Source organism: Siniperca chuatsi, linkage group LG19, assembly GCF_020085105.1.
Source record: "Siniperca chuatsi isolate FFG_IHB_CAS linkage group LG19, ASM2008510v1, whole genome shotgun sequence".
NCBI lineage: Eukaryota > Metazoa > Chordata > Actinopteri > Centrarchiformes > Sinipercidae > Siniperca > Siniperca chuatsi.
Window position 1 is genome coordinate 12,199,352 of NC_058060.1, and position 19,401 is coordinate 12,218,752.

The window sequence follows — 19,401 nt, forward strand, 5'->3', positions numbered from 1 at the left end:
GCAGTTTTTATTGATTATTTTTAAGTCAACAACTAGTCAGTATTGGGGGATTTGTTTGCAACCCTGTCTTCTGACAATTGTATGTCCTTGTTGGACCCAGCAATGCTGCTGAAATTTAGAGCATAAAATATTATCAGAAGTTAATAGTAATGACACAGTTGAGAAAACAAGCACAAGCACAACCAGACCAGCACAAGGTCCATTTTCTAGCTTAAGGATGGAGAAATCTCTGTGCATCAGCCAACTCGAAGCTCAAACCAATGCATCCTGATCCAGCTGAGGCAGGATCAGGATGTGGAGCACACGGTCACAGTAAGAGCTTTTTGATAAGGTGCAGCACCTAACATTTTGACGTAAAGCATGTCTTCATGATTACATCCGTCTGCTCCAGATCTCAGCTTTCCAGATCCATTTAGTAGCTGTTCTGCAGCTTTCAGTCATATCACGTAACCCTCCATGCAGATGGAGTTGCCCAGTCGTCATGGAATTGTAAATATACATTTTTTCTGAGCACCTTAAAGACTTCTCCTCCATGTAGGCTTACAAGCTGAGGTACAAAGTTCATTCTTGTGCCTGAGAAACAGTAATAACAACAGAGTCTCACCACAAGGTAGTGATGACAGTTAAAACTACAAAACTAAGATGTTGGTTGTTCTGAAAATGTTTTTTATAGAGAATACAAAAGAAGAATAATAAACATTAGCCTTAATAACTAAAATCTGTTGCAATCCCAATTGCACAATGAAGGCACTACCTGAAGTAACGGCCTTGAAATCAATCAACAACCCTATCAAAAGCCCACAGATCATGGTCATGTTGTTCAGTGTGCCTGTAAAAACCTTCTCCCAGGTGGGTACCTTGGGTTTCCAAACCTTTCCTTCTCCATAGAAAGGAGGATGCCACCTGTCCCACCTTTCCTTCCCTGTCTTCCCTCCAGAAGTGTTTAATATGAAGGGCAACACGACGAATGAGCTCTGGCAACATCCCTTACAATGCAAAAATGGTTCCTGTTTGGGACATGGAGCAGTGTTACAAAGCAATTTACTATTGTAGGTTTGCCTTGAAATCCAAATGGCATGCAATTCAACTCTGGTCTCAAATTAATTAAATGATCTGTTATCAAAATCTTTCACATTTCACCTCAAATTGTCTCAGATAACATCTGAAAATGTTCAAATACCACTGCACATTGAAGTTCATGAAGTGGTGGAAGCAGAGATTGTTGCTGTTTTCTGTGACTGTTGGACACAACCCATGTGGGCGAAGCGCTCATAAAGCATCAGGCTTCATCAGTCGCACCACTAACAATGTGCTTCCAATTAAGAGCACCCAGTGATCACAGCAGAAGATTTGTAGAAACACAGAGAGCTAAAGTGAGGAGATAAGAAGGAGACTGTGTGAGAAGGCAGTCAAGTCTTGCATAAAATTTGAGATGAGAGCAGTAAATAAGAAAGATGGGAGCGAGATTGGACCACGAGAGGAACCATGTAGTTTATTGCCTGGTTTAGAGAGCATGGCAGCTTGGCTTCGACACTAATGACTGTGATTATACACACACTGATTGGGTTAGGCTGCTAATTACACACATCCATATTTGCGTGTAAACACAGGAACACATGTTTACACAGGCGTCATGCCAAGTGCTCAGCGCATCGCTGCCTTCTCACATCGGGTGCATAAATCTCACACAGTTGTCTCAGCAGCGGTGATGTTTCATGATCTGCTGAAGACCACATTACCATCTAGGAAAGAGTTTAAATCATGTGAAGAATCTGTGGAGATGTGGGGCTTTGGATTTTATGGAGCTGGCCTGTGCTTAAAGTTTATGCCTCATGTTTTTCCTTCGCCATAGCAATGGGAACTCTTGGAACTCGTCTTTTAAAAGGCATTTACAATTTAAAAGATCAAAGGAAATGTGAGCATTTCTTCTTATTAATGTTCTTTGTATCATCGTTATGGTGTGAAATTAAAAGATTTGGAAGGGTCAGTTGCAATTATGTTCAGTTTATGAATGTCATTTTCAGGAAATGAGGTTTCTTTTAAAATATGCTTGCACTGGTCAAGCTTAATTAGTTAGTTGGTTAATAGGCAGTGATTCAGACTGTCAGCTGGTGTATGTATGGATTTATTTTTTATATTAATTCTCATGATTAATTTTCTGTTTGTACATATTTGGGCAAATTTATATATATATTTAGATACAGTGATTGGCTGCAGATGAACATATACTGCACATCAGTGCTTCACTGTAACTGGTTTTGTTTTTCTTCTTTTGAGAAAATGGTTTTATTCAATGTTTTAGCTATGTACTGTAACTCAAAGTTGCATCATTATCCATAGAAAAATCAAAACTAAAAGAGAAATCCCAGTCAAGAGATTGTTGGGTTAGTACAGTGGATAGCGTTTCTATGCAGTGGTGTTACTGTCACTATTGTTTATGTTGTTGTTATTGTCTCTTGGTTGAGTTTTACCATAGATGGTTACAAATAAAAAAAGCTGAATTGTTTCCCTAATGAATCTCATAAACTTTTCAGGCAAAAATGTCAGTTCACATATTAGCATCTCCCTCAAGTGTCTCCTCAGATCTTAAATGTTTTAAGTTATGGCTAATAGGGCCAAAAGTTTGTGTGTGTGTGTGTGTGTGTGTCAGCTCACCCACATCTACAGGAACAATAATGCCATTTATTAGCGTTTCGATGAGCATGCGCGACTTCTCAACTGAAGCAAAACGGGATCGTCTTTCCATCCGCTGCTCTGATAGAAAATCCCAGCTTGCTCTTTTACAAGAAAATTAACATTGGGGAAGTACAGTGGTACTTTAATGGGCTAAGAAGTCTTCAATAAAGTATTTAGATGTTTTTTTCCGAATGCTAACTGGACAGGTTCACTGGGGCATGAAAGAAAGAGCGTAAAGCGGGGGCTGCAAGCTCTTCAGCCCGTACAGAGCACCATTATCCACCGTCGTTAATTTAATAGACATTCCTTAAGTCAGCCCTGGGTCTGAAGATAGCAGACCCTAACATTTGTTTGTCATTTCCCAAAACGTTTTTAATAAACAGTTAAAACCTTAAATGGCTTCTTGTACTCTTAATGTTCCCTGGCTGCGGTTGCGTTCGTTTTGTTTTTGTATTTTTTTTTTTCTTTTTGTATGCGCTTTCATATATAATTTAATGATTTCTGGAACCCATTTGCTCACCCATCTTTGAGTTTAGTAATAAGTTATAATGAAGATGGTTACAATGAAGATGATGTACGCCAACTTCTTTATGCCCCAGATTTCGAGGACATTTGATTGAAACTGTTTTGTCTCGCATATGCATATCATTGTACAAAAATACTAGAGTTTAAAAGTTTACCATGACAGGAGCAAGTGTATACTTATACTACAGGTGCTCAGATTTACTGTAAAGATGTCAAAGTTAATTTCTCATATATTTTTGTTTGTGTGTGTATATGCGCTTGTGTTACAGCATGGAAAAGCAGGGTTGTGTGGCTCTAAACCTCAGCAAAATCGAAGACATGCAGACCAGACTGCGAAGTAACCTGGAGGCCATCAGAATGCTAAATCAACAAGTAAGAGTGCACACACACACACACACACACACACACACACACACACACACGTATACACACACACCACGTCCTGGCAGTCCTTTTACCCGACAGATACAAACACACACCCACACACTGGCCCACCTGCTGTTGAGCTCACACAGAAGAGGAAGCTTTTATGCGTCCAACTTCAAACACACACGCGCACTTACACACAGACATCCATTTCCTCTTCCAACGATAAAAGTGAAAAGTCGGCAGCGGGGTGGGGGTGTGTGAGTGGGGAAGGGGGGACAAATCGTATCGGGAAAAAGCAGTGACGTTTCTTTCCACTGGTAAATGATTTCCCTTTTATGAGACTGAGAGAGGGATGTATATCAATACAGCCGTGCTGATCTCGCCATGACAGCGTAGGGAAATGGCCCGCTGTGATAAAACAATGTGGAGGAAAAAACACAGAGGAATATTCTGAGGAAAAGCTGACATTTTTTACTGTGTTGAACTTCACAAGAGTCAACAAATCACCAAAGGAGAGCCGAATCAAAAGTACTCCTCAGCCCCCTCAGTTCTCCAAACTCCAGGGCCTGGGGAACGACTCACCCGACTTTTGTTAGTCTGTGGAATGGCCCGCTGATTGACGGGGTGCGACAAAAGCTGGTAATTGTTGAAGTTTTTATGTTGTGTTTTATTCAGTGAAAAGCAAATGGCATTAGCTGCATGTATGAGACAGAGGAAGGTGAAGCAGAGGAAGAGACAGACAGAGAGAAAGAGAGAGGTGTTGTTTAACAGGTCAGGTGTGTAATAGCACCTCTTAATCTGTAGTGTGAATCATTACACACATCGATCCAACACGGACAGTCTGCACACACACATACATACAAGCACAGTTGGAAAGGCTAGGCTATAGAGCGTTCATTTACACAAGGCTATTCCCTTCACTGTCCACTGGACACACACACTCACATACACACTTGCACACACATACAGATATCAGTAAAGAAGCTGAATGGATGGTCTCAGTTTATCTATGTGAAAGGCATTGGGTTATAAATCAAGTCTGTGTCTCTGCTTTGGATCAGTCTCATTTACTCATAGTCACAAACTGGTTTAGTGCTGTTACTTTCGCACTCACCCACAGGCACATATTAACACTCGCTATACAACACACGCGCCTGATTTCCATCCTACTGTCAAGCAAATTTCATGCAAACTTTTGAAATGTCACACAATATTAGACGCAAATTATGTGATTTTCCATCAACTGGGATGAAGATGAACATCAGCGGAAAAAACTGAGATTCTTTCAAGACTTGATTAGCATTAGGCAAGCTGTTATTGTGCTTTAGTGTCAGCTAATGTCCAGGTTGTTTCATGCTTTCATGCAAAGATGAAAAAGAGACGCATGAGGCAATATTCCAGTTCACCCTCCACTACAAGCAGCTGCAGGGAGTGATGGATCGACATGTATTGCATGGTATTTCCAAATTTCAAAAAACGTATTTTAGTGGGCAGATCATCCAGTGCCAATGGAGCCAAAGTTCCATTTAAAAATAACCACATTAAAAAACTTTTTTGCCAACGAGAAGAAATTTGCTCAGAGTTTGCTGTCTCTATTCAGCTTTACTAGCTCAGTAATTTTCATAATTTTTATTGAAATACTTGAATGGAAACCCGGCTTTACAAATGAAAAAGTGCAAACACACTCATGCACCAGCAATTAAACACCCCCCTCCGTGTCTTTCTGTCTGTCTCTTTCTTTCTTTTACCCCCACTTATACACATCCTTTTCATCCAAACATATGCACACCAGTTCACATGCAGTATGTGAAGGTTGAGGAGACAAGCTGTGATTTTTAATTTCACCCCCTCCCTTGGAATTAGGAAAGCATCCAGAGCAACCAAAGATGAGTAAAATTAAACAGGTCTCCGTGAATATACGGTTAATTATAAATGTCAACCTCAGTGTTTTTCATCTAGAAATTCTATTGCTTTTGGCATAACACATTGAAAAATGAACATGTTGTAGGATGTTTGCCTGTTGAAGATAGTAAATAGACATTAAGCGTCTTAGGATAGTTTTGACACATCGACATGTCATTGGCTCTTCGAGGGTTAAGCCTAAGACCTTGCTATTTCTAGTCATCAGATGTAATACATTTGTGTGTGTGTATGTGTGTGTATGTGTGTGTGTGCGTGTGTGTGTGTGTGTGTGTGTGTGTGTATGATGTCTGGAAGGGTAATGTTAGTAGAAACGTCCGGAAATGTGTCTGTCTCATCTCTGTTTGTGTTCTTCTCTCTCCCTAACACACAGACACACACACACACACACGTATGCACACACATGGCCAGACATGTCGATGTGACATCATTCTTTAACCGCAGCTTTCACGCAGAGATACACACACACACTGAAAAAACAGATGTGGCAACTGTCATTACCCGACATGTCTTTGTCTCTCCATCCTTTAATTTCTTATTTTACTCTTCCTCATAGCTAAAAATACATTATTTCAAATCTCTTATTCCCTTTTATCTGCCTTATTACAATTTTTAGACTGGCACATTTTGCATATAATTACCACACTGAACAACAAATGTAAATGCTTTTTTTTGCATTTAAAGCCACTTTTTAACTCACACTCCTCCCTGCCTTTACCCAAATATCCTTGTCAAAAAATAAAACACCCTCAATTTAGCTAGTCTGTAATTGTGTTTCAGGGAACCCAATCATGTTCTGACGATGTGCGATTTGTTTTGTGTCACGGATGATTTTGTGTCAAACCGACCTCTAATGATCGCTCAAATTGGTTGTTTTCATGTAGAAATTTACACCGTCGCGTGACTCCCACTTGCAACCATGTCAAACTGTGAGCACAATACTCTCCTGAAAACCTCCTCGCAATTTTCCTTTGCATTTCTGTTTCAACAGGCATGAAAGTAACTGTGAAAGATGAATTAATCACATAATGGGATGTAGCTACTTCATCAACTTGATAGCTGTTGACTTTTGATGGTTGAAATGTATTGGTAACTTCAAATTATTATTATTATTTTTTTTATTTGGTTGATTTAACTAAACAAGTGTGATGTTTCAACTTCCTTGAAACTTCCCCCAAGATTGTCCCTTCTCCCTATTACCTCAGTCTGTTGCACGGTTTTTAAAAGTATTGTCATTCTCTTTGCCTGTTCATGTCTTCCTCTGGGCATATGTCTCTCTCAATGTCTCTTTCTTTCTCTTTCCAGTTAAACACCCTCAGCAGGGAGAATAAGCGGTTGCGTAGGCAGCTGGAGGAGGAGAGGTTCATGCGTAGACAAGTGGAGCAACTGCTCCCTCCTCCTCCGACCTCCCAGGACTGCTCCTCCGTCCACCTCCCTGTCTCCCTCACTGCCCGGCCACCTCCTCCCTCCACCTCCCTACCCTCATCCCTCCACCTCCCTCATCCCCTGAGCCTGGACACAGTGACTGGGGACATTGACGGGATTCTAACCCAAACCAAGCTGAGCTAGAGAGACCAGGTGAGTCCCAGGCTTTGGTTGAAGCGTTCTGGGTGAGGCCGACTGCCTCTGCTTCTCTGGAAGATGCTTGGTCTGGGAGGACAAGGAGGGATCTGACAAAATGAAACCCCCTGAAGACTTTGACCTGTCATGACTTTTTGACCTCCAGCTCCTCACCAGGGAGTGTACTCAGTATGAGGTTCATGTCCTGCAGGTCAAAGTCAAGTCCCGGGGTGCTTTTTGCCTGAGGGGGGCTCCAGAACCAGTGAATGATGGAATTTCCTCAAATCGTCAAAAATCAACTAAAAATATCTCTACTACTATGCCATGAAGACATTTATTCCAAGAACATATTCACATCTTTCATAGATTTACAAATCTAACCATTTTAACGTTTAAAAAAGCAATTGATTGCATCCTCAAAATGTTGCAATGCTCTGAGCAGTGGTAGCTTATAACATTAGCAGTTACTTCTCCAAATGATGATCTTGTTTTGCAACAAAACTGTAGCACTAAAATATGTTTTTTTAAATTGTGTCTGCACTTATTTGAAAATTCTGACGACAGTTCTGATGAACTATAATCAATTGAATTCAACTTAAATAAGCAAATGAACTAAACAGAACAAGTGACTAACTGCAAACACTTTAGTGAAGAGAGTGAAGAGTCTTGCTTTGGATAAATGAGGGACGGCACATCATCAGTATCCATAGGCATACCTCAGATGTTGATGTGAATGGCTGTAACACAGTCTCTGATTACGCTGCAGCTGTGCGCCATGTGTCCTGCATCTACTGTGGCGAATGTGGCCGTGTGACTTTATGTGTGAGTACATTATGTCTCTGTGTGCTCCTGTCTCTCCGTAAGTGCCTGTGGGTGAGTGTATGCTTGTGTGTGACTGAGTACATTAGATGTTTATTATTGTAGATGTTGTTTTTATATTTTGTTTTATACTTGAAGAACTATTTATTGATTTTTCTCCGTTTCTGTGTTTGAGCCCCCCTTTGTTGTAAAGACGGAAAAATAAAAACAGATACATTTGTAAGCGGCCGTACATTTCTCCCCGTTTGTATTTCATTGGTCAATATGCCAGCAATATCTTATTTCTACCAGTTGAATGTATGTAACAACAGGCTAGAAATGCTACCTGTTAACACTGCATAATTAGGCATTCTTACAGTTTTACATGACTGCTGAGACAAACAAAGATGTTGAAACCGATAACAACATTGCTCAGCAGCAAAACCAATAAATAAATAATCTAAAATGTGGTTTTGAAACAGTGACGATGGGCACACTCACTCCATATTGATCTGCTGTCTTTCCTTGTGCATCTACAGGTGAGTCATGGCTCTTTTTATATGTTTATAGTGGTTGAACAAGAGCACTTCTTATTCGCACGAGCAAAGACAAGGAGAAGAAGCATGCAAATATCTGAAGTTAAACAGAAGAAGCACTATTATACTGTGATAATGAGAATTCTGGGGAAAGCGGGTCTCCGACCACAAGTGGCTTCCTCATCTTGCCATTCTCTCTCACTGTCTTCCCCCCACCTGTTCCCCACACTCCCCCACCTGTCTTCCAAACCACTCTTTGTTATCTTTCATTGGTTCTGTACATACATTGCATAGCTGTTGTATAGCCGGTCAGGATGTCGTGCATTTTAATGATTTCGAGCAGAACTGCATGTCCTTGTTAGCTTGGTTTTCCTCATTTGCCCTGTCACACTCAAAAATACCCTTCTTTTATGTGCAAACACACATGCGTGCACCCACTTACACATCCACACATCATTTATATTCTTTCACAAACACACACACACACACACACTTACTCAAACGGCACAGTCATTAAAAATGAAACCACAGGCTTTTTGAAAACTCCCAGGACTGAGGGAAAAGTCAGCGGCGCAGCGGTGAAAAGAGTCCCCCTGGAAACAATGAGGAGAATGATCATTTGTTGTTCTTGAAAACCCGGTGAGGTTTCACAGAGGTTAAGCTTCCCTTTGATGTGTTTTTAACTCGTTTCAGCTCTGTGGAGGGATTAGTCAGCCTCTCACACACACAAACACAAATGCACACGTTCGCACACACAAGCACATACAGGCTCTTAATTTCCACACCATGAGCTCTTCTCTCACAAAGGCGGAAAGCACAGAACAGGCTCCTTCCTAACCTAATTTCATCAAATGAGAGTGGGTGGTACTTCACTGCTGTATGTGTGGTCCCTTGGAAATCTGTGGTAAACCAAAATATTGCAAGTCAGTATTTTCTTTTTATCCCAAATTAGCGTGAGGCAGTTTGTGAACAGTGTGGGCCCTCAACCACCAGAGAGACGGAGAAAGAGAGACGGAATAGCTGTTGATCATCACTGCACGCATTAGTGTTTACGAGGAATTATTTGATCCCTGTTTCAAGATACAAATGATTGGGGTGTGTTTGTGTATGTGTGTGTGTGTGTGTGTGTGTGTGTGTGTGTGTGTGTGTGTTATCAGCTCCAGTCTGGGCTTCCCTGTAGGTCTCCGCATGGTTGCCCATGCTAATAATCACACAAAAATCTTGCGTTCATAGCCCATGTCATAAACAGCTCTGCAACAAATAGTGTTTGCAAAGGATTCTTCGTGTTTGTTTTAACCAACTTGGAGTACCAGATGGGTGGACATAGACCGTACCGGAGCTTTGCAATGATAATAAACCCAACAAGAAAACATATTTACAGAAGCCATTTTATGTTTATTTGTTATATCACATCACTCTTAGCTGTAAGATTCTTGCAGAAACTCATTAAAGTTATTAAAATTAAGCAAATAGGTTTAATTCTGAATCTAATTTTATTTGTACTTGAACTTGAAATGCTAATCCATAAAACTGGTGTTTTTCTTGATTGTGGTGTGATAACTGATTTGGCTTTGTGTAGGTACTGGACCACCTTACTGTAACAATAATAAGTAATATTAACTAGTCCACACAGACTGTTGCATTCTGTGAACACAAAAAGCATCAGTTTATGTGCAACTGAGAATAATTCTAGGGAAAGAGGGACCACAAAGACTTTCACTTTAGGAATTTGATGCATTTTTTATATATATACTGTATATATATAAATCACCATTTTTAAAATTGTCATATCATGACAATCTATATATCCAACACCTGGAACAGCTTTTTTGTCATGTGAAAAATGCTTTAGCTGGGACCAGCCCAGTATTCCACCACTGTTAAAATGACTTTTAGTGGGAGAGGCGGTTCTGTCACACCACAAACAGAAAATGACAGAACAGCAACAGAGGGTGAGAAAGAAATAAAACTGACAGGAGTGCTGGCAACATGTCTCCTCTAAAAGTTATGTCACTCAAAAAAAAAACAAAACAAAGAAAAGCAAGAAAAAGGAGACAGTTATTCACACAATGTTTCACTTTTAAAAAGGTAGGGTTTTTTTTATGTGGTTACTTTTTATAGACTGTACAGCTACACTATAGCAAAATGCTGACATTCTGTTGGTGCAGGTGAATATAGGCTGGAAGCAGAGATTCATTTTCACACTGGCAAAATGTCCAAGCAGCAGCCCTCAATTCTCCACCCCAACCCCCACACATGCACTTATTATGTACATTTTGTATTTAATTTTATCACATAGTAAAGAGTGAATCAGTGCCAAATCACATTTTTCATCTGTAAACATATTCATATGGCCTCTACAGCCTACAATGAATAGCATTAATCCTGTTTAATGGCAGTTTTGGCTCCACCTCAGTCCTTCATTCAGGTATTTTTCATTGCCTTACTTTGTCTTGGCAGGAGCTTCAAATGTTACGCAACTGTTACTGCTTCCAAGTGACAATTACATTCATGTACATAATATCCATCCATTATATCCTATGAAGATACAATACAAGATACATACAGTCAGTATGTAGTAAGCTCTAACAAAAGTAGGTTTGCAGTAGTGTTAGAAAGAAAAAATATCCAGATAAATAAAACCTTGCACATGCAATATTTGTATTCAACAGCTACAATAATGTCATTAGAATAAAACCCAACTTAGTATAAAAGTGTATAGTTCATTAAATATGTTTAAACAACCATAGTTTATATCATTCGCAGTATGTGTGGCCCTATTGGGAATTGAACCGTTTGTATTGCAAACATCATGCTTATGTAAATTCCATTAAACAACACAAGACCGCAAATATAAACCCCACAATTAGCTGTAAACTCAAATATCCCACAGGAGGACTTGAAGCGGCCATAACCAATACTACTTTGACTCCCATGCCCATTACTGAGTTATAAGAAAAATAAAGGTGAAGAAATATTTTCTCATTGGTACAACTCTTTAACAGTAGGCCAGTCTCAAGTTACTGTGGAGTAATTGTCAGTGTTTTTGTTGTGTAATGTGATGCAGATACACGGCGTATTGGAGTCAAAGTACAACTCTGATTGGCTGCAAAATGAGAACACAATTGCTTCTGCGTTAGGTTGTCTGGCTGTTTCAGACAAAAAGTCAGCTGGCTGACTGAACGGCTCATAATTGGCAGGATAATGATTTTCTCTGTATCTATTATCGATTTAGTGACTTTTTATATAGTTGCATTGCATTGCGTTGCACAATATTGTATTTGGCAAACCATACAGTGCATCTTTTTGTCATTTTGTGGAGCTGAGTGGAGGTGGTGGAAGCCAGTAAAGGAATTCATGAAAGGAAAGAGGGGGCAAAAGTCCATCCATCCATCCATCCATCCATCTTCTTCCGCTTATCCGGGGCCGGGTCGCGGGGGCAGCAGTCTAAGCAGAGACTCCCAGACTTCCTTCGCCCCAGACACTTCCTCCAGCTCCTCCGGGGGGATCCCGAGGCGTTCCCAGGCCAGCCGAGAGACATAGTCCCTCCAGCGTGTCCTGGGTCTTCCCCGGGGCCGCCCCGGTGGGACATGCCCAGAACACCTCCCGAGGAGGCGCCCAGGAGGCATCCGGATCAGATGCCCTAGCCACCTCAGCTGGCTCCTCTCGACGTGGAGGAGCAGCGGCTCTACTCGAGCCCCCCCGTGTGACTGAGCTCCTCACCCTATCTCTAAGGGAGCGCCCAGCCACTCGGGCGGAGGAAGCCCATTTCGGCCGCTTGTATCCGCGATCTTGTCCTTTCGGTCACTACCCAAAGCTCATGACCATAGGTGAGGGCAGGAGCGTAGATTGACCAGTAAATCGAGAGCTTTGTCTTTCGACTCAGCTCCTTCTTTACCACAACGGTCCGATACAGCGCCCGCATCACTGCAGACGCTGCACCGATCCGCCTGTCAATCTCACGCTCCATCCGTCCCTCACTCGTGAACAAGACCCCGAGATACTTAAACTCCTCCACTTGGGGCAAGGACTCCCACCCACGCGAAGAGAGCAAACCACCTTTTTCCGGTCAAGAACCATGGCCTCAGATTTGGAAGAGCTGATTCTCATCCCAGCTGCTTCACACTCGGCTGCAAACCGTCCCAGTGCATGCTGCAGGTCCTGGTTTGAAGAAGCCATCAGAACGACATCATCTGCAAACAGCAGAGATGAGATCCTGTGGTTCCCAAACCGGACACCCTCCGGCCCCTGACTGCGCCTAGAAATTCTGTCCATATAAATTATGAACAGAACCGGTGACAAAGGGCAGCCCTGGCGGAGTCCAACATGCACCGGGAACAGGTCTGACTTACTGCCGGCAATGCGAACACAGCTCCTGCTCGTTATACAGGGACCGGACAGCCCTTAGCAAAGGGCCCCGGACCCCATACTCCCAGAGCACTCCCCCAAAGCGCCCGGGGCACACGGTCGAATGCCTTCTCAAGATCCACAAAGCACATGTGGACTGGTTGGGCAAACTCCCATGAACCCTCGAGCACCCGATGGAGAGTATAGAGCTGGTCCAGTGTTCCACGACCGGGACGAAAACCACTCTGCTCCTCCTGAATCCGAGGTTCGACTATCGGACGAATTCTCCTCTCCAGTACCCTGGAATAGACCTTACCGGGGAGGCTGAGAAGTGTGATCCCTCTGTGATTGGAACACACCCTCCGGTCCCCCCTTCTTATACAGAGGGACCACCACCCCGGTCTGCCAGTCCAGAGGCACTGTCCCAGACCGCCACGCGATGTTGCAGAGACGTGTCAGCCAAGACAGTCCCACAACATCCAGAGACTTAAGATACTCAGGACGGATCTCATCCACCCCCAAGCCTTGCCACCAAGGAGCTTGCCAACAACCTCAGTGACTTCGGCCAGGGTGATGGATGAGTCCGCCTCCGGTCCCCAGCCTCCGCTTCCTCTTCGGAAGACGTGACAGCGGGATTGAGGAGATCCTCAAAGTATTCCTTCCACCGTCCGACAACATCCCCAGTCGAGGTCAACAGCTCTCCACCCGCACCGCACAAGGTGTTGGTGAAGCACTGCTTCCCCCTCCTGAGCCGTCGGACGGTTTGCCAGAATTTCTTTGAGGCCGACCGATAGTCCTCCTCCATGGCCTCTCCGAACCTCTCCCAGTCCTGAGTTTTTGCCTCTGTGACCGCACGACGGCTGCAGCACGCTTAGCCTGCCGGTACCTGTCAGCTGCCTCGGGAGTCCCACGAGCCAACAAGGCCCGATAGGACTCCTCTTCAGCCTGACGGCATCCCTTACTTCCGGCGTCCACCACCGTGTTCGGGGATTGCCGCGCGACAGGCACCAGAAACCTTGCGACCACAGCTACGAGCCGCCGATCGACAATGGAGGTGGAAAACATGGTCCACTCGGACTCAATGTCCCCAACCTCCCGGGATCTGGGAGAAGCTCTCCCGGAGGTGTGAGTTGTAGACCCTGCTGACAGAGGGCTCCGCCAGACGTTCCCAGCAGACCCTCACGATACGCTTGGGCCTGCCAAGTCTGTCTGGCTTCCTCCCCGCCAGCGGATCCAACTCACCACCAGGTGGTGATCGGTTGACAGCTCCGCGCCTCTCTTCACCCGAGTGTCCAAGACACGCGGCGGCGGAGGTCAGATGATACGACAACAAAGTCGATCATCGACCTCCGCCTAGGGTGTCCTGGTGCCACGTGCACTGATGGACACCCTTGTGCTTGAACATGGTGTTAGTTATGGACAAACTGTAACCAGCACAGAAGTCCAACAACTGAACACCGCTCGGGTTCAGATCAGGGGCCGTTCCTTCCGATTACCCCTCTCCAGGTGTCACTGTCGTTGCCCACGTGGGCGTTGAAGTCCCCAGTAGAACAACGGAGTCCCGGGTGGTGCACTGTCTAGTACCCTCCCAGGGACTCCAAGAAGGCCTGGTACTCTGCACTGCTGTTCGGCCCGTAGGCCGCCACAACAGTGAGAGACCTGTCCCCACCCGGAGGCGGAGGGACGCGACCCTCTCGCTCACTGGGGTAAACTCCAACACGTGACGGCTGAGCTGTGGGGCTATGAGCAGGCCCACACCAGCCCGCCGCCTCCCCCCCGCCGGCAACGCCAGAGAAATGGAGCGCCCAGCCCCTCTCGAGGAGACGGGTTCCAGAGCCCAGGCTGTGCGTGGAGGCGAGGCCGACTATATCTAGCCGGTAACGCTCAACCTCCCGCACAAGCTCAGGCTCCTTCCCCCAGCCGAAGTGACATTCCATGTCCCTAGAGCCAGTTTCTGTGTCCGGAGATCTGGTCGCGAAGCCCCTGCCTTCGACTGCCGCCCAGATCTCTCTGCACCGGCCCCTTACGGATCCTCCTGCGGGTGGTGGGTCCACGGGAGGACGGCCCCACGCCGCTCCTTCGGGCTGTGCCCGGCCGGGCCCCGTGGGGAAAGGCCCGGCCACCAGGCGCCGCCGTCGGGCACCCACCCCAGGCCTGGCTCCAGGGTGGGCCCCGGTAGCGCCAATCCGGGCGACGTAACTGGCCTTGATTTTAAATAATCCATAAGGGTCTTCTGAACCGCTCTTGGTCTGACCCGTCACCCTGGACCTGTTTGCCATGGGTGACCCTACCAGGGGCATACAGCCCCAGGCAACATAGCTCCCAGGGTCATTCGGGTACTCAAACCCCTCCACCACGTTAAGGTGGCGGTTCAAGGAGGGGAGGGGGCAAAAGTAACACAGATAAAAAAACAGGGACCACAATACCCAGAAGCACTTGAATTGATAGATGAACAGTGTGATAAGCTAGTCTGAAGCTAATCATGTGTGATACTCTACTGATCTCTGTAGGAAGGTTAGACTGCAGGGTTGGCTAAATAACACTCAGGAGCAGGGAGGGATTCACTGTTGTCAATAAAGGAACATGAACCCAGATTCTCCTGCTGACATTTTAAACAAGAAGTTTTAGGGGAAACTGGTCAGTTGGTCAATGAACTTGTTAAGAGATAAGGAAAAGCAAAATTAATCAGACACATCCATGTGCCCCTTTTACTATCTACAGTAAATAAGGAGCAATTTAAATAATAACCACATAAAATGCATGTAAAAGAGATAAGATATGATACAAACACGGTTCCAACTACCAGAGACTGCTTCTCTGAATGTGATGTTAAACTTAAACTGAGTTGTACAGCTTATTCACTATAAGTACAAATAATGTTGATTTGTAAATAAAAGCAGAAGCAAAGCTGTGCATTGACAAGAAAAATCCAAAAAACATTCCTTTAATAATATGAATATTTTTGACTGTCACTTTTAGATGTTCATATGCTCTGTGAGTGGAAATTGAAAATTGTGTTGTTGTTTTTTTCTCTCTATTCACTCTCATTGCTTGGAGAAATAATTCTTAAAATCACACATTTAGCACGTAATGGACAGGATCATAAATGTATTGCCATGCAATCAAAGTGAAAGGAATGAAGAAAAAGCTACCCCATTTCCCGAGCACATAAATGATGATAGATGATAAACAGTATTTGGACTACAATATATTTGGATACTCTGATAGTCAGGAAACTTTCCCATTGAAACACAACATCTATTTTTATTTAACTATATACTAAACTAGCAACTTTTTATAGTAAGTGCCAGTTGTCTTACTCAGGATAAACGTACTACCTTCCATCATAAATATTGTGTATTTTAATGCTTTAACATGGAGTGTGGTAGCAAACAGAGGACATATGACAGCTTTTTGTGTCTATGTTCCCATCTCGTAATGGTTGACCATCAGGCCAATTTCTCAGAAAAATTGGAGTGTTCCCTCAAGGAGTAAAGGAAGAGGTAAGAGGAAATGGGGGAAAAATGGTACAGTTTAAGACAGTAGGAAACCTAGAGGGAAAAAATGATTAGGTCCAGGAGGTAGTGAAGTAGTGAAAGAGGGATGCATGGTGGAAGAGGCTGAAAGAACGTTGCTGGGGATTTAGGGAATGAGTCTGGGAATGAAGGGGGAACAAAGCAGAATGAGAGATGGATGCAGGGGGAGGCCGCCAAAGGAATGAAGGGAAGGAGGTGCAGTGTGTGATTTAGAGAGTAGAGAGGTTAAGATGGAAAAAGAAGAGAGAAAAGAGGAGCAAGAGAGTAATGGGACATTTAGGGAAAGGTGGTGAGATGAGAAGAAAAGTGAAAGGTGAGAGAAGCATGTGACGGGGAGAATGAGAGATGGAGGAATAAGGGAGACACTGGAGATTTAACGCGGGGAAAGATGGGAAAAGAGCAGAATGAGAGAAAGAAAGAATGAGAGAGTAGTGGGAGATTCAAGGTATATATGGAAGAGAGAGTGCCAGAGAAGAGCATATTGTCCTTATCGGCCTGCTCCAGAAAGCCTGCTCCTTAATGGGGCCGGTGTGAAGGGGAAATGAGGACTAGGCCTGATGCTACCTGATTAACCATCGACCCAAACACACATCAAAGGCTGGGAGGGAGGGGAAGGAGGAAGGAGTGCAAGGTGTATGTGTTTTGTGTGTGTGTATGGTTGTGGGCTGAAGGTGAGTCACCATCACCTCATTCAGCGGGACCACGAATGAAAATCAGTCTCAATTTCCCCATACACACACACACACACACATACACAGACACATGGCCATTTTCAACCTTGAAAGGGAAAGCTCCTCTGAATAAGGAGATCCTCTGAATAAGGGTCCGGGGGGGGGGGGATAGACAAAAAGACGGTGGGAGGCGTGGATACGGTGGAAAGGGGAAGGAGCAGGGAGGAAGAGGAGAAGGGGAGGGAGACATCAAAAAGAGTCATCATGCTCCATATTAGTGAAATAATGAAATTTGCCTTTAAGCTAATGACATGTCGGGACAGCTCTGTTAGTTTTCACATAAATTACAGCGGGCATCTTTCACTCGCTACCTCGGCACAAGCCATCCACACACACACACACACACATATACCTACACGTGGACACAAGGAAAATACACACACATCCAGAGCTATCAGTGGCGCAGCGGCGACGGGTCGGTGTCCCTGTTTGATATTCAACACTCTCTGAGACCTATATCCCTTTTCTATTCCACACCCTGAACTCATTACTGTCACACACACTCATACAGACACACACCTATAATCATATTCATCACACTCCCCTACCTCACTCCCTAAATTTCTATCAAAGGGAGCCCCAATATGGCTGCTGATGACCTTCATTAGTCTCTCCCTTTCTTTCTCTTCCACATTCTACCTGCTGTATTCGTTTTTCATCTCTCACACTGTGTATGTTCACAGACATGCCCTCTCTTTTTTTGTTGTCTTTCTCTTATTTTCCTCTCTGTCACACACATTCAAACACTTTGTTTCATGTCTCTTTCTCACATGTTCTTTCATGCACTGTTTCTTTGGCCTTTCCTTCTGTTTCTCTTTTCTCCCTCTTTTTCTATCTGTCACTCTTTTCTCATTACTCCCTCTCTCTGTTTCATTAGCATACAGAGTAAGAAGATGGCGCTGGGGGTAATCTGCGCGAGTCGACGGTGACAAAATGGAGGGCGTCATCAGAGGTCGTGGCGCTGTCATCAACCGCCAAACCTCCGCTGATGTCTGCCTGTCACAAGCTCACACTCATGCATGCATCACACATATTTGCAGTGCACAGGGGAGAAAGAAGGAAACATGTATCCATAATCAGGTGTGACACATCACAGCGTAAATGCTGCAATCTCACCTGACAGCCACGTACACATGCATTGTTTGCGTTGTGGACCACCGTGACGGAAACAGACATTGACAGGTATCTCAGTATTTTCTGAGATGCACATAACAGCAGCTTTAATGAATACAGCCGGTTTGTTTTTTTTGGGTTTTTTTTTCTAGTTTCTATTTATCAGGAATTTAAAGGATGTAGATGTGGGATCTGAGCAGAGGGAGATGGACTATGATTCCTTTTAAGCCTGTCAGGAAGTCTTTTCCATCTTCAGGTATCACTGATAATCAGTTCAGTAGACTGACGGTCAAAAAATACCTCATAATCATTTTAGTGTAACATCATTTACAGAGAGATTTTTATAATTAGGACATCTGTTGTGATCAGCAACCTACTGTACATCTGTCTTCCTTTAAATTTACATGTATACAATACTGTGCTACTTTCCTCCTTGCCACGGAACATGCTTGCAGGTACATAGTAACGTACTGTATTGTAAGTAAAACAAGTCAGTTACATACAACATGTTTACAATATCTAGATTATGGGATAATGGTACTAAATGTAACAGTGGCGCAAGTACACAAGAGTCATAAAGTCAGCAAACTGTGATGTAAGGTACACAGAAACATCTGTCAAAAGTTTGCTTACCTTAGCTAACATTAGCTACCCCTCATACCAGACCAAGTAAGGCTACAGCAGCAACACTCCAGAGTGTATTACATGGAGAAAAAGTTTGTTTTATTGTTTATGAATTCAACTTTTAATTTTTAAGAGAAAGACTCATATTTCATCTTTCAAAAGTTATACTGTAGCCTTGCTTCAAATTTCGGGATTCTCAAAAGCACTAAACACGCTAACTTTACTGACTTAGCATGAAGTTGGAACATGGCATAATAAATTTAGCGTCAAAAAATTATTTTTCATCATTTTTATGTCAAAAGTTGTTGATCAGCTGTACCTCAGTGACATACATGTTAGCTTAACATACTGAGCTAGGGGATGTTGTGATGTGTCACTTTTATACTGCTATCTCCTAACAGTTTTCCACGTAGGTTCCCTTTCAGTAATAGTTTTTAAAGTGGGTGCTTTTGTGTAAAATGTATTAGTTTTGGAAACAATTCCCAAACAACAGTACAGTGAGCATGTGAAAAGAGGAATTTCTATTTTGGTTGCATCTGTGGTTGACCAGTGTTTGAAGCTCAGCACAGCAGTGCTTACACAATGCACCACATTTGGTTTCAAAAACTTATGACCGACATAAGAGTTTAAGCAGATTAATACACAACTGACACATCTTCAGTTCTA

At 43.7% G+C, this 19,401-nt stretch overlaps 1 protein-coding gene across 12 annotated transcripts in view; it reads left to right on the forward strand.

Annotated features, from left to right (window-relative positions):
- Nucleotides 1-19,401, forward strand: part of LOC122866771 (golgin subfamily A member 6-like protein 22) — a 147,932-nt gene that overhangs the window by 81,973 nt on the left and 46,558 nt on the right. For 7 of the 12 annotated variants that reach the window (XM_044176859.1, XM_044176866.1, XM_044176858.1 and 4 more), the window contains 2 exons: nt 3,471-3,573; nt 6,796-8,092. In XM_044176859.1, coding sequence (XP_044032794.1) covers nt 3,471-3,573; nt 6,796-7,059 — 367 coding nt within the window. In that variant the 3' untranslated portion in view covers nt 7,060-8,092. Of the gene's footprint in view, nt 1-3,470; nt 3,574-6,795; nt 8,093-19,401 lie in introns of those variants that run through there. The other 5 variants (XR_006375805.1, XR_006375806.1, XM_044176862.1 and 2 more) reach the window with 1 other exon arrangement.